This window comes from Cydia amplana, chromosome 4, assembly GCF_948474715.1.
Source record: "Cydia amplana chromosome 4, ilCydAmpl1.1, whole genome shotgun sequence".
In the NCBI taxonomy this organism is placed as follows: domain Eukaryota; kingdom Metazoa; phylum Arthropoda; class Insecta; order Lepidoptera; family Tortricidae; genus Cydia; species Cydia amplana.
In genome coordinates, this window is record NC_086072.1 from 15,017,573 (window position 1) to 15,031,516 (window position 13,944).

The 13,944-nt window shown below is 36.8% G+C and overlaps 2 protein-coding genes across 2 annotated transcripts in view; one reads left to right on the forward strand and one right to left on the reverse strand.

Moving 5' to 3' along the window:
- LOC134647282 (sodium-coupled monocarboxylate transporter 1-like) overlaps positions 1–13,944 on the reverse strand; it is a 127,271-nt gene that overhangs the window by 73,137 nt on the left and 40,190 nt on the right. The gene's annotated exons all lie outside the window — the stretch shown is intronic.
- Positions 1–13,944, forward strand: part of LOC134647295 (arfGAP with SH3 domain, ANK repeat and PH domain-containing protein) — a 100,985-nt gene that overhangs the window by 23,116 nt on the left and 63,925 nt on the right. Inside the window, exon 3 of the mRNA XM_063501583.1 lies at positions 8,421–8,569. Coding sequence (XP_063357653.1) covers positions 8,421–8,569 — 149 coding nt within the window. The remainder of the gene's footprint in view (positions 1–8,420; positions 8,570–13,944) is intronic.

Genomic DNA, 13,944 nt, shown 5'->3' on the forward strand with positions numbered 1-13,944 from the left:
TGCAAGCGAGCTTAAGTTGGGACAAGTAGCAAGAACGCTCGAGTAACAAGGGCGTATGTTATGCAAAATAATCTCAAGGCGTTCTTTTTCACTGGGCATTGTGTCTAATCTACTAAACATGCCATGCATGATCGCTAGGTAAACAGTGATTGACTCCGTAGGACCCTGGCTACGATTACTAATTTCCCTACGCATGAGATAATCAAAATTGGCTGCATCGAAATCACTTTTTAGCATAATCAACAAGTCCTCCCAGGAATGAACAGAGTCCTTAACACTGCGATACCAGTGTAAGGCATCCCCGGTAAATATTTCTGTAGCCAATGAAAGCATCTTCTTATCATTAACATCTTTAGCAAGGCGGAACTCTTTAGCGCGTGCAATAAAAGCTCGAACACAAGACTTGCCGTCATATTTGAGTTTAGATATATCTGAGCTTAGACCGCGGTCACAAGTAACCTTAATATTATAATTATTTATACCGTCTGCATTTGAGGCTTCAGCGTCAGTGGGAAGTTCGTTGGAATCGTCAGTTAAGTTACCTTGGGCTGAAAAGCTAGGAGTAACTTGGGCTGTATTGCATTTGATAGAAGCAGGTTGAGTGACAACCTGAGGTAATAATGCCAAGATTTCCTGAAGGGACGAACATTGTTCGTTATAGAACTGCTGTGTCTCGTGTAGCAAGGCTGATTTTTCAGGTGCAGCTTCAAGTAGACTAATTCGATTAAGCCTGTGATAAATGTGGTTAAGGTAAGTTTGGGTACGTTCGAGTAAATTCTTTTGATGGGGGTCTTGTTTGAGACAAGCTACGTTAATTGCCGCTTTAGCTAAAGTGTGTTTTATACCGGCGATATCATCATCAAACTCATAACAAGAATCGAGAATATCCTCTGCTGGATACCTAATCGCAAGCTTAGATATTTGCTGCCTTAACTCCTCCACCTTATCCTTAGGCTCCTCTGCCCGTATTTTTACCTCGTAAATTAATTCTGACTTAGTCAACTGTAAGTACTTAATTGGGCGAAACATTCTGTTTTTTTTTTTTTTTTTTTTTACTATATAAGTGTAGGTAAGTATTGCAAAAATCAGATTTAGTATATAGTGAGCGTGATAAATACTAGGAAATGAGACTATGAAATTACAGCGATTTAATAATCCTTAACTAAAATAATGACACCTTATATAACTACGTATTTACTAATCTGCGACATGCACACACCAACACCAATAATGCTGATAAAAAGAAAACTTACCAACCCTCAGGTAGACCCAAAATCTAAAACAAAACAGTTGGGCGCCAAACTGTCACCTAAAAATATCACCTAACCGTATATTACCTGGGGAGATATTGTTGGGACGTAAATAATCAAGAATATTTAAATCTTAATAACAATTTATTTAATTTACCCTAATACTAATATACACTATCTCGTTTAAGTTTAAAGATAAGGTTAAATTTTCTAGAAGTAAGTTGTAGGTATTAAGTTTAGATTAAGTTTGAGTCTAGCAATTAAGTTTTTAGCTTAAAGTAGTAAAGTAAGAGTTATTTAATAAGTTAAGGCTAATAATTATACTAGAACAAGAGTGGGTTCGAAGCCTAGATTCTGGGTCTGTCTACTAGAGAGTTGGCCGGTCTTCTAGTACAATACCCCACGTCCCTCGGATGTGCGTAGCGTGGTGGAGTTTGACTTAAGGCCAAGAGACGAGGCGCAGCCAAGGTCAAGGTCGCCCAAGGTCGACACGGAGGTAGCTCACGACGGTAGCTGAGCCGTCGGAGGTAGCGCTTAAGGCTTCATCAAGCCCAAGGTCATGGTGGCAAAAATGCCAACCCCGTAGGGAGTTCCTGGAACGCGTCCAATAGTAAAATTAGGCCTGTGTTCAATATTCGCCCTGGACTGGTAACCATCACACGCTAGCACTAACAAGGGTGGGTATTTATTTACAATGAAGCAATCATTGAGTGTGATGGGCAGTCCAGGTACATGAGAAAGCGGTGCGGTGAAACGAGCATCAGATACTGGTACAACTATACCACAGTATGGCAAGACAAGGTACTAATATAATTAAAATAGCGGTTTGAAAATAAATTGCGCAAGCAAACCCGCAGATAACGCTAGTATTAGGTTGTAGCAATATCAGATACTCGTAACATTACAAGAGGAAATCGGTGCAGCACAGTAAAAGAGTGATTATATTTATGGTTAAGCGAACCTTTCCTTATAAACAACGCCTAAATGTGTTGCGAATTAAGCAGATATCTTTTATGTTCTAATAACAAGCGCTGTAGCACATCTTAGGTATTATTTATAAGCAAAAGCAATACGCAATTAAATCGGGCAAAATCATCTTGCGAAGAAAAAGCGGAAAAGAAAGAAATAGAAATGTAAGGATAGAAGAAACAAACAGCCCTTTTATGCAGGAGAAAAGCTTATGGTCTAAAATTATGAAATTAGTATTATTTCTACAGCACTACTGATTCACATTAATCAATACAAATAATTCCCACTATTAAACATGAAGAAATTTAAATGAAATGTATGGATAGCCTCGAATATTAACACGTGTACAATCTAGACAAAGAAAGTCCAAAGGTTACAGCTAGCGGTATTTCTCGGTTGCTACGTTACATCAATTGGCTAAAACAACTTAGGCAGGTTAAAATGATTAATGCAACACTTACCCAATATGGGATTCACTGATTTTAAGGAAAAATTTAATTTTTAATTAAATATAAAACACGTCCGCGCAGTAGCGATCGCTCCGCGGACAGGATTTAATATAAAGGGACGCAGCCTGTGCGTAGCAATGCTGGGAGCGGAATGCCGCGACCCGCGGCGCCCGCGAGCGCGGGGACTCCCGCGGTGCGCGACGGAAGGGCGAGGTGACCAGCGGCCGGGACCGGTCGGTCGTACGTATATATAAAATACCTATCACAGCGTAGGATATCTGTCTGTGCGTTGAAGAAAGAAATAGTTATTTTATTATTAAACGTATGAGAGTATAAGTCAAAATTAATAGTAGGTTACAAAATATAAGTATTTGTTTACTATAAATACAAATACTTTTATTATTCAATGAGCGTAAGTAGGTATAAAATAAAGGTATCCTAAGGCGGCAAATAACTTTGTGAGCGTTAACTATTTTACATTCACGTTATTCGTGACAATAGATTCTATAGTATAGAATGACTTGTGTGTTGTTTGAGGAAATGTTTATATTTTTTACTCGATACCTCGTATAAGTGGTCTAGGATTTCGTAGAATTTCATTCATCTCTGTCATGGATATCTTGTTGAATTGCTCCGTATTGGTAAAACCGGTATACCTGTATACATACATATATTTAGTATATTTTATTATTTCAGCAGTTAAAAGAAAGTTGCCAGTTTTCATTCTCAAACCAGTATATTATGTTAGGTCATGGATGTTGTGAAGACGTTGACAGTTCTAATAGTCTGGTAAAGGATGCAAAAGGAACGCTGAGTAATAAACAAAAACTTGTTTTATATTTATTTTATTACTCGATGGTCATATATACTGATCTAAAAATTCGCAAAATTGCATGAATTCGCATGGGAAGCTGCTGGTTAAGTTGTGGTAAACCTAGTTTGCGAGCACGTATAGAGTTTTCCTCTTCTCGGAGACGTGAACTAGTTTAAAGTCAACCACTTTATTTATAGCTTTTAAAGTTTCCCTCTGCCATTCTTCAAATATTGGCAACTAATATGGACGCGTTAAAAGCAAAATCACAACAATGGCACTTTTGGATCTCTTCCAAGACTCAACCGTTTTACTGCATTTATAGTCGGTCAGCTTTCGATTTATGAATTTTATGATAAACAGCTAAGTACAGCTATGTAAGTACTTACTCGTCTGCATAGCTACCCCGCCTGTCTTTTGTTTGTTTATTGTGTGATCAACAACATATTCGACATCTACATTTTATGTTTGTGAAAAATGGATGTCCTTGGCTAAAACGATAGACTCAGAAACTTGACTAAGATCTTGAAACATATTATTTAGTTACTGCAGTTTGTACTCTAGAGAACCGCCTAATTTTGCTAGTTAGGGTTCCGTAGCCAAATGGCAAAAAACGGAACCCTTATAGATTCGTCATGTCTGTCTGTCTGTCTGTCTGTCCGTCTGTCCGTCCGTATGTCACAGTCACTTTTCTCCGAAACTATAAGAACTATACTGTTGAAACTTGGTAAGTAGATGTATTCTGTGAACCGCATTAAGATTTTCACACAAAAATAGAAAAAAAACAATAAATTTTTGGGGTTCCCCATACTTAGAACTGAAACTCAAAATTTTTTTTTCATCAAACCCATACGTGTGGGGTATCTATGGATAGGTCTTCAAAAATGATTGAGGTTTCTAATATCATTTTTTTCTAAACTGAATAGTTTGCGCGAGAGACACTTCCAAAGTGGTAAAATGTGTGTCCCCCCCCCTGTAACTTCTAAAATAACAGAATGATAAAACTAAAAAAAATATATGATGTACATTACCATGTAAACTTCCACCGAAAATTGGTTTGAACGAGATCTAGTAAGTAGTTTTTTTTATACGTCATAAATCGCCTAAATACGGAACCCTTCATGGGCGAGTCCGACTCGCACTTGGCCGCTTTTTTTTACTTAATTTGCAAAATTAGTTAGTAACATTCACTCCGTCTATTATACACCGTCCTTCGTCCTAATAGCCAAGACTCGACCATTCCATACAAATGGGAGGAAAATGCCCCGAGGAGAAATTGAAAGGCGAGAGGCTCTCGCTCAAAATTTAGTATTCAGATGCCGTCGGGATTGAGCTACCAAATGTGGGCCGCAACACGGACCTTCATTCAGCCCGCTGTTTTCGTGTTTTACCTAAATTTGGAAGTTTAATTTAATTAAAGTTGATGTAAACATGTTTCTTAGCTGTCAATGTTCCCCAAATGAACATAGGTATTTTACCTACCCGGGAATAGAAACGGTATGAATTAGCGACGTACACTTTTAGGAGTTGATTTACTAATATTCAAGTCAAATAATGGAGATATCGCTGAATCTATATTCTCCTACTGCGTATTTTTAATGAAAACAGTAATATTCCTTGGCCAATTATTGACGATTGATCGGCTTTGTGGTTTACCGTGAAAGTGCCACAAAGAAAATGAATGACATTACCTACTGTTGGATTGACCGTGTTGTGGTCGGAAAATAATAGCAATTAATTGGAATGGAACTGCTTATTCATGTCATTATTACTCATTGATAACCAATTCCTGGGATTAGTTGCCAAGCGGACCCCAGGCTCCCATGAGCCGTGGCAAAATGCCGGACAACTCATTGATAACGTCTCAACCGGTCATTCATGCAATTTCAATACATTTAAAATTATGGATGAATGGAAAACATTGTATGTATGTGACAAATGCGATATCCTTGGCATAACTTTTGGCTCTTGGTTACAATTTTGACTGTATCGATCATATCGCCCTTGTTTCACAATATTGGTAGGTACTAATAGTGCTCCTTTCAATGCATTGCGATTTAGAAAAACATGCCATTAATCGCTGAACCTGAAAACAATGAAAAATAAAACTCGTAACATGCAATGCCGAAACAATGGTGCATTTTATTAGCCGCAGTTTTATTTGTCACAACGTTGGCATCCATCTGTCCGTCTAGACGAAATCTTTGTACATACAGGGTGTCCCAAGAAGTAGTGATATACTGAAGCTGGGAGGTAGAGGACCTAGAGGGCTATCTGAATCACCCCCATGTATGTTCCGCGATTTTTCGTATTTTCGGAGTTATGATTTTTTTTAATTTTTCACCTATCGCCGAGTACGATGAGATTTTTATTTATGGTGACGTGAATTATTGCGCTAGATGCTTAATTTTTTTTGTGTGCTACGCTGATAGATAGGCCAATTCAGTATGGTAACATTTACTATCGTAAGATCTTTGAATGGAATTAAAAAAAAATAATGCCAAGAAAGATAAAATTACCCAGTATGTTCACAACTTCAAGGGCGCTTAGAAAAATAAAACATACTGGGTAATTTTATCTTTCTTGGCATTAAATTTTTTTTAAATTCCATTCAGAGATCTAACGATAGTACATGTTACCATATTGAATTGGCCTATCTATCAGCTTAGCACACAAAAAAAATCAAGCATCTACCGCAATAATTCACGTCACCATAAATAAAAATCTCATCGTACTCGGCGATAGGTGAAAAATTAAAAAAAAACATAACTCCGAAAATACGAAAAATCGCGGAACATACATGGGGGTGATTCAGATAGCCCTCTAGGTCCTCTACCTCCCAGCTTCAGTATATCACTACTTCTTGGGACACCCTGTATATGCTTTTATAGAATAGCAATTTGTATGATGACTGTAGCTTTCGTTTACGCATCTGCTTATTTTTACGACGTGATGGATATAGTCACGAAAGAGTGTATCATTGTGTTTAATAGAAGTTGCCATAAATGTAAACAAATCAATTCATCTGCCTTCGTCTACATCCATAATCACTTAACTTTGTTTGTACATCGTTTATACTCGTTGTAAACATTACAAATTTGATTGAACCAACACTCATTAATTTTAATTAAGTATTTAGCCAATTTCTAAAAATGAGGAGATTCTCTTCTGTGTTTGTGCTTAATACGAATAAATTATTTCTATTTATACCCTAAAACGTATGTGTTTTTTTATGTTTATTCGTGTTTTATTTATATCTTTTTAGGGTTCCGTAGCCAAATGGCATAAAACGGAACCCTTATGGATTCGTCATGTCTGTCTGTCTGTCCGTCCGTCTGTCCGAGTATGTCACAGCCACTTTTTTCCGAAACTATAAGAACTATACTCTTGAAACTTGGTAAGTAGATGTATTCTGTGAACCGCATTAAGATTTTCACACAAAAATAGAAACAAAAACAATAAATTTTGGGGGTTCCCCATACTTAGAACTGAAACTCAAAAAATTTTTTTTCCTCAAACCCATACGTGTGGGGTATCTATGGATAGGTATTCAAAAATGATATTGAGGTTTCTAATATCATTTTTTTCTAAACTGAATAGTTTGCGCGAGAGACACTTCCAAAGTGGTAAAATGTGTCCCCCCCCCCCCCGGAAACTTCTAAAATAAGAGAATGATAAAACTAAAAAAAATATATGATGTACATTACCATACAAACTTCCACCGAAAATTGGTTTGAACGAGATCTAATAGTAAGTAGTTTTTTTTTAATACGTCATAAATCCCCTAAATACGGAACCATTCATGGGCGAGTCCGACTCGCACTTGGCCGCTTTTTTATAGTCGGGTGTCTTTTTGTTACAAATAAGTTTATACTGTTTATATACTTAACTTTTCAGTATATTTTATAAGTTCACATTCTTTATGACCCATTTCCATTTTTAGGACAGTTTTTTTTGTTCTGCTGGTCAGTTTAGTTTAGTTTATTAGCGTTGTTTAATCCATTGAATTCATTAATGACCTCGATAACACGTTAAAAAAAAACAAAATCAAAATGTTTAATCAAGAGCCTTTTCATATCCGCTAGGGCAATTAAATAAATGATATGAAGCTCTTTTTAAGAAAGCAAGAAGGAAATATTACAGCTACTAAGAAACTTACCCAAGCTTGTTTACAACGAGAGTTAATCCAGCTGCGAGACTAATTAAATGTCCAGCAAGGAAGACGGATTTCGTTGAGTAGGTACTGAACAGATTTATAGGGATGATGAAACTTGATAGCTGTTAAATCAGCCCTAGTAGCACGGTCGCATTTTTATCATTTGTCACCATGCCTGTCACGTTCTAACAAGTATGTAAGTGCGAAAGTGACGGGCATAGTGATAGTCGATAAAAATGGAACCATGCTGAGACCGCTGGTCATTGCGTAATAAGTTTAGTAACAGAAAGGGGATCTCTAAAGCAATTAACTTACTCCAAACTCTGTTTAGGTATTATTCTATATGCTTATTATTTATCACAATAATCACTTTGTTAAGATCTAGCTAATTTACAGCCCCTATCTAGCCTGAATTATTTGAAAGTTAATGAGATTTCGGAATTTTTGACAGGAATGTCTTTGAGATACTCAGAATTCGTGGCTAAATGGCTAAACGACTTGACTCTACTATCTGTTTTCAAGTTCACTTTTGTACGTATCTATATGTGTTCTAATATGGATTCATATCTTTATTTGGTCTAATCACTTCAGAGTGGGAGCCCGAAATCTCAAATCGAGGATCTGGCAGACCCTGCCGGCGATGGCGGGATGAACTGGACTCCTTCTTAAAGGAGTGGCCAGACATAGCACTGGACAGAGATCTGTGGAGAAATTAGGGAGAGGCCTTTGCCCAGCAGTAGGACACAACAATAATAATAACCTTAATTTGTAATTTTTTGTTCCAGCCCACGTGGACAATGAGATGTACCTCTCCCGGGCGCTCGAACGCCTGGGCGGGAACGCTCTCAGTAAAGACTCGGAGCCCGACATCGGAGCTGCATTCTTCAAATTCGCTGTGGTCACTAAGGAGTTGTCCGCGCTTATGAAGACGCTGGTGAGTCCCGGTGTCAGATCACCTCAACTATTTACGAGATGGAGCATACATTTTTATAACTTAACTCGCGGTTAATACACACTACTACTACTACTACTACTACTACTGGTACTAACTTATTAGTATGGAGTGCGACCGCTTATATCAGTTGCGTCTACAAAAATTACAATATTTACAATACAATTATTCCGTGTTAATTGTGAATAGGTGAGTATTCATTTAAAATATTTTAAAGTGACGTTATTTATCTCGAGACTTTGCATGTAGGATTAAAAAAAGAGCGAAGACAACTTTTTCCGTATAACTTACTACTCAACGGATGTCAGATAAAAATACCATGTGTCTGATGTCTGCATGATGTGTCATACTTTCTTCAAAATTCTGCAAGCTGTTGTAGTAAGAGCTGTTGCAGCTGTTCTCAAGTATTCCTTCTCATCTGTAAACTGTAACAAACTCGAAGTAAAATTTATCATACTAAATTCTGCGACATACCTACGTTTTTTAAAGACTTTATATAGCTTTGGTGCTTGAGTTGTTGTGCTTTAATTTAAAGCGTTTGGCACTATATATTAAATAGTTAATTCAATTAGGGAACTTGAGAACTGTCGTTAAAGTGCTTCCTCGCTAGAGATATCGAGTGTTCGTGTCCCGGAACTTAATACTAATTAGTGTTCTTCCGGACATTCAACTATTCATTGGGTATTTACTCGTACGTGCAAGAACATGTTGTTTTGTTTTAATCCGTTATTTCTCTCTATTTATATTTTACAAAATTTTAGTTTTCTAAATATTGACATATTAAAAGAAAAAAATATTGAATTAAGTTAAATTACAATATAAACTATACACTTATAGACAAACTACAATAGGTTCCTAAACGTTACCGTCTATCCGCATAATATTAAACCGTAATTGGAGAAAGCAATCAAGATGAGTTATGGCACTTTCAATTTCAGCACTGAATTTTAGAACCAGTTTTAACGGGATACCGTAATAATCGTATTAATCGTGATAAAAATTGATTGCTTCGGAAATTATAAGCTAAATACTCATAACGACGCAATAAATTAAATGACGCAGTTAAATCCATTTCACTCGCTTGTGTTTTGCTCATTATTTTAAACGGCGCGTTTATGGCTAGCATTTCTTGGTTCTGTCATTTTAATCCACTTTACAAAAGACCACAGTCATCATACCGCTACTCTTCTGATTTCTCTCACTGTGCGTACTGCGTAGGTGCGTATTAGGCAGATATGTAGCTGTGTTGTGATGATAAGGTTGCCTTGCCAGAGCTTCCAAAGATGCACTGTGATGTCGGCAAAGGGTCAATTGAAATAAGAACCTTGACTTTGAATTAGGCTCAGTGACGTGCATATGAATATAGCATATCATAACCGCAGGCGGCCATAAGGCTATTTTTATTGTTAGGGTATCCATTTAAGACCAGAAGGGCCCTTACCTATTTGCAAAAAAAAGTTTGTTATTGTAGTTTAGTTATTGAGCACTTTCTCACTGATAGAGTGAAGCGGTAGAAAAGTGTACCGAACAACCAGTTTGCCGGCACTAGCATGTGCCCCAGTTTCGCGTGTTTGCACAAAACTGGTACTATCCTTCCCCGCGCCGAAAAGTCGTATCTCCACACGAATTTCATTATGACGTACGGCTTTTTAGAATAGCAATATAAAGGCCGCTAACCGGCAATGCACGCCTATTGTCCAACTCGATATTTTTCATCTGACTGGATATGGATCATTTGTTCCATATTTGCATAAACTGTTTGATACATGAGTGAGTAACTTTGTGTTTAGAAAGCATAAAACGGTTATTTTACAGCATACATTTTGACACTTAATCGCAGTCTAAATAGAACGACAGCTAATTTATATGTTTTCTTTCGTGAAAAACATTGTAGGTAACTAGGTAAGGTACTAAAGGTACACACTTACACAGTACTTAAAAAATATCATTTTGTGTAATATTTCCGCCGGAGCTAATTCGGCTTACTTATTTCGAATCTTTAGGGATATCCTCAATTGTTTCAAAATAGACAAACCGGTGGGACTGCGTCAAAAGACTCTAATTAATTTCCAATTTGACTCGGTTTCGTGGTGGATTAAAGAAATAGAGCCCTATTTCACTAAGTGTATCTAAAATGGTAATGGAATTAAATGAAGCATAAACCATAACACACAATTTGTCAAGTGAATTAAACCCTCTGTGAGGTGAGCCTTTATTACGTATCAATCATAAAGTGGATCGTAATTTAATTTCAATAGCAAATTTTTGACAACAACATAAAAACACAAACACAGTTATCTTTTTAGGGTTCCGTAGCCAAATGGCAAAAAACGGAACCCTTATGGAATCGTCATGTCTGTTTGTCTGTCTGTCTGTCCGTCCGTATGTCACAGCCACTTTTTTTCCGAAACTATAAGAACTATACTGTTGAAACTTGGTAAGTAGATGTATTCTGTGAACCGCATTAAGATTTTCACACAAAAATAGAAAAAAAAACAATAAATTTTGAGGGTTCCCCATACTTAAAACTGAAACTCAATTTTTTTTTATCAAACCCATACGTGTGGGCGTGTGGATAGGTCTTCAAAAATGATATTGAGGTTTCTAATATCATTTTTTTCTAAACTGAATATATATTAGTGACTGTTTACTGTGTACTGTTTTATATTAGTTTTAAGTATGTTGTGTGCCCTAGCAGGGTGTCATGGACCGACATTATTTTGATTATTTAACCTTTCTAATTTTATGTACATGATTTTACAACAAATAAATGAAATGAAATGAAATGAAATAGTTTGCGCGAGAGACACTTCCAAAGTGGTAAAATGTGTGCCCCCCCCCCCCCCCTGTAACTTCTAAAATAAGAGAATGATAAAAAAAAAATATATGATGTACATTACCATGCAAACTTCCACCGAAAATTGGTTTGAACGAGATCTAGTTAGTAGTTATTTTTAATACGTCATAAATCCCCTAAATAATGGAACCCTTCATGGGCGAGTCCGACTCGCACTTGGCCGCTTTTTTTTATAATTCTGAATTCCATGGAACCGACCGAAGCTGGTAAAACTTATTTTCTCCGAGTAATCAGATTAGACTCTTTGTAACATTACAGCATTTACAGCAAGTTCAACCGACTGTTAAATGAAAAAGGCTATAATAAGTAAGAAAAGCGCAAGCCCTTACAAATCCCTGTTGCTTCATTGTCATTCTAATCGCTTACCAAGTGCGGGCGAGTTAATCGATCGGCAAACGATAAGATATTTGTTGCGGATCTCGAGGTCTCATTATATTGGTTATCCAAAGAAGCTCAGCCTATGAGAACCCGGCCAGCCTTCATAATCCGGGACGTGACGGAAATTGAGTCATTGCGGGAGCTACTATCTCCAGGGATCTATGGCGCGGGGAAAAGTGATACTTTTCCATCTGTCTACAAAACGTTCATTTAGTTATCGCTGCTGGATTTTTACTAAAGGGACAAAAAAGAGAGGAGGTTCAATTTTTTCAGTATATTTCATACACACACTTGAAATCACATCTCACTAAATGAAGGAACATAACATAATATATATGGATTACTCGTAGTTACTACTTGAACTGTTGGAGTGTATGATTTCACCACCAATTTTTTCTTTTCAATCGTTCCATGATTTCTTAACTCTCTCTTCTTCCTCGCGTTATCCCGGCATTTTGCCACGGCTCATGAGTTCTTCATGATTTCTTAACAATGTGACCGATTATAACGACGCGGTCGAAGTCTATACATATAGACTGCTCTCTCAATGGAACCACAAGCTTTCTTAAACTTACTAATAGGTATCCGTACAGCTACCTAAATGGTACATGATGCCTACAACAAGCGATTTCTGTATTAAAGTAGGTATGTCTTGACTCGTTTTTTTATCGCCATTAAATCGTGATCATCTATTAAAACGGTACAAAAGTCTCGTTTTTCGACCGTTTTAAGGCAATGTACCGAGAACCGTTATATTTCGCCTGCCCACAAAACGTTTGGCCGCGCCTGAATTATTCATACATTAGCTAGCTATCCCAGTTCGCCAGTTAGGGCCAGTTTCTAGTTTTCCCTTTTCACGTTGTCTAAATTGCGAAAAGCGAAATTTACGCCATATGCAAAACAGGCCTTTTCTATCATATTAATAACGTAATCGTATTATATATTTTTTGAAAAAGCTATTATATTTTAATTGTGCTACTCATACCACTTCACTTAGCCATAACGAAAGGAACATTTGACACCTACAAAAACAGAAATCACAAAGAAACAGCAACTTATTTAATAAATAGGTATCGAAAAGGATTGAAACAGTTCACTTAGTATGAACCTCTCCTTCAATGACACGTGATATCAACCTTTTTAACATCGTAAAAGCTAACCACCGCGCCGTACCGTTTAGCAGCGTAAAACCTTTAGAATTAAAAGAACCTTTGAAACTCTTTATTTTGTATCGCTACTTAGACAATCTATTTAATATTTAATTACTTTGAAATTGAACATGTAGGGAGCTTAAACCCGGAGGTTGAATATAATTATGTTTCTTTTTTCCAATTTCCAATCCGCTCTAGGGAGGAGAGAGGGAAAATGATAGACGAAAATCCACCGACCGGAGTCGCAGGATCAGCTAATACAAATATAATTGTAGATTTATACATTGATAAAATTGGCAGAGATCGGACATTTTCATCTGCAGTGATCGTTTAATAGTCCCATTATAATTTTAAATCTGATTTCCTATGAATAAATCTTTTATAAGAATAGTTACACATAATTTGCATAAACTCTTATCCGATGCCAGGCCATCCATTATACTCCCTGGCTTCGCCTTCCATTTTCTATTAACAAAGGTACATTAATTCTCTAGTGAATCTCGAAGCTCATTTCTGTAAATGCATTGTTTCAAGTTAGATAAGCCATATCGTATTATAATCGCTAACCAATGTAACACGATAATGATAAAGCATCTACCTATCGCGTGTTTATTATTGACAGAGTAGTCAATGTTAATAAAGACTGGCAATCTACATAGAGAATTGCGTTTTTCGTCAATGTAGTTGTTGATCTTTTTTACCAAGGTCCCGGCTCTTTCCGATTTATAGCTGCTGATAGCTGATATTGCCAATTTGTCATACACGCCATACAAAATAATGATCCTAACCTAAGTATATCTAGCTACAAGTGGTCGCTTCTGCTAAACCAGTCTACTTAAGCATCTATTTGAGAACAACCCCTCTTTTACTACGGGCTCCCTTCTTTTTGATCGTTCTTCATTTCAGTTGTTATATATTTAGTGTCAGTTTATATAACTCGCTGCTGTTTTTCTTAGATAGCTGCCTTCCAA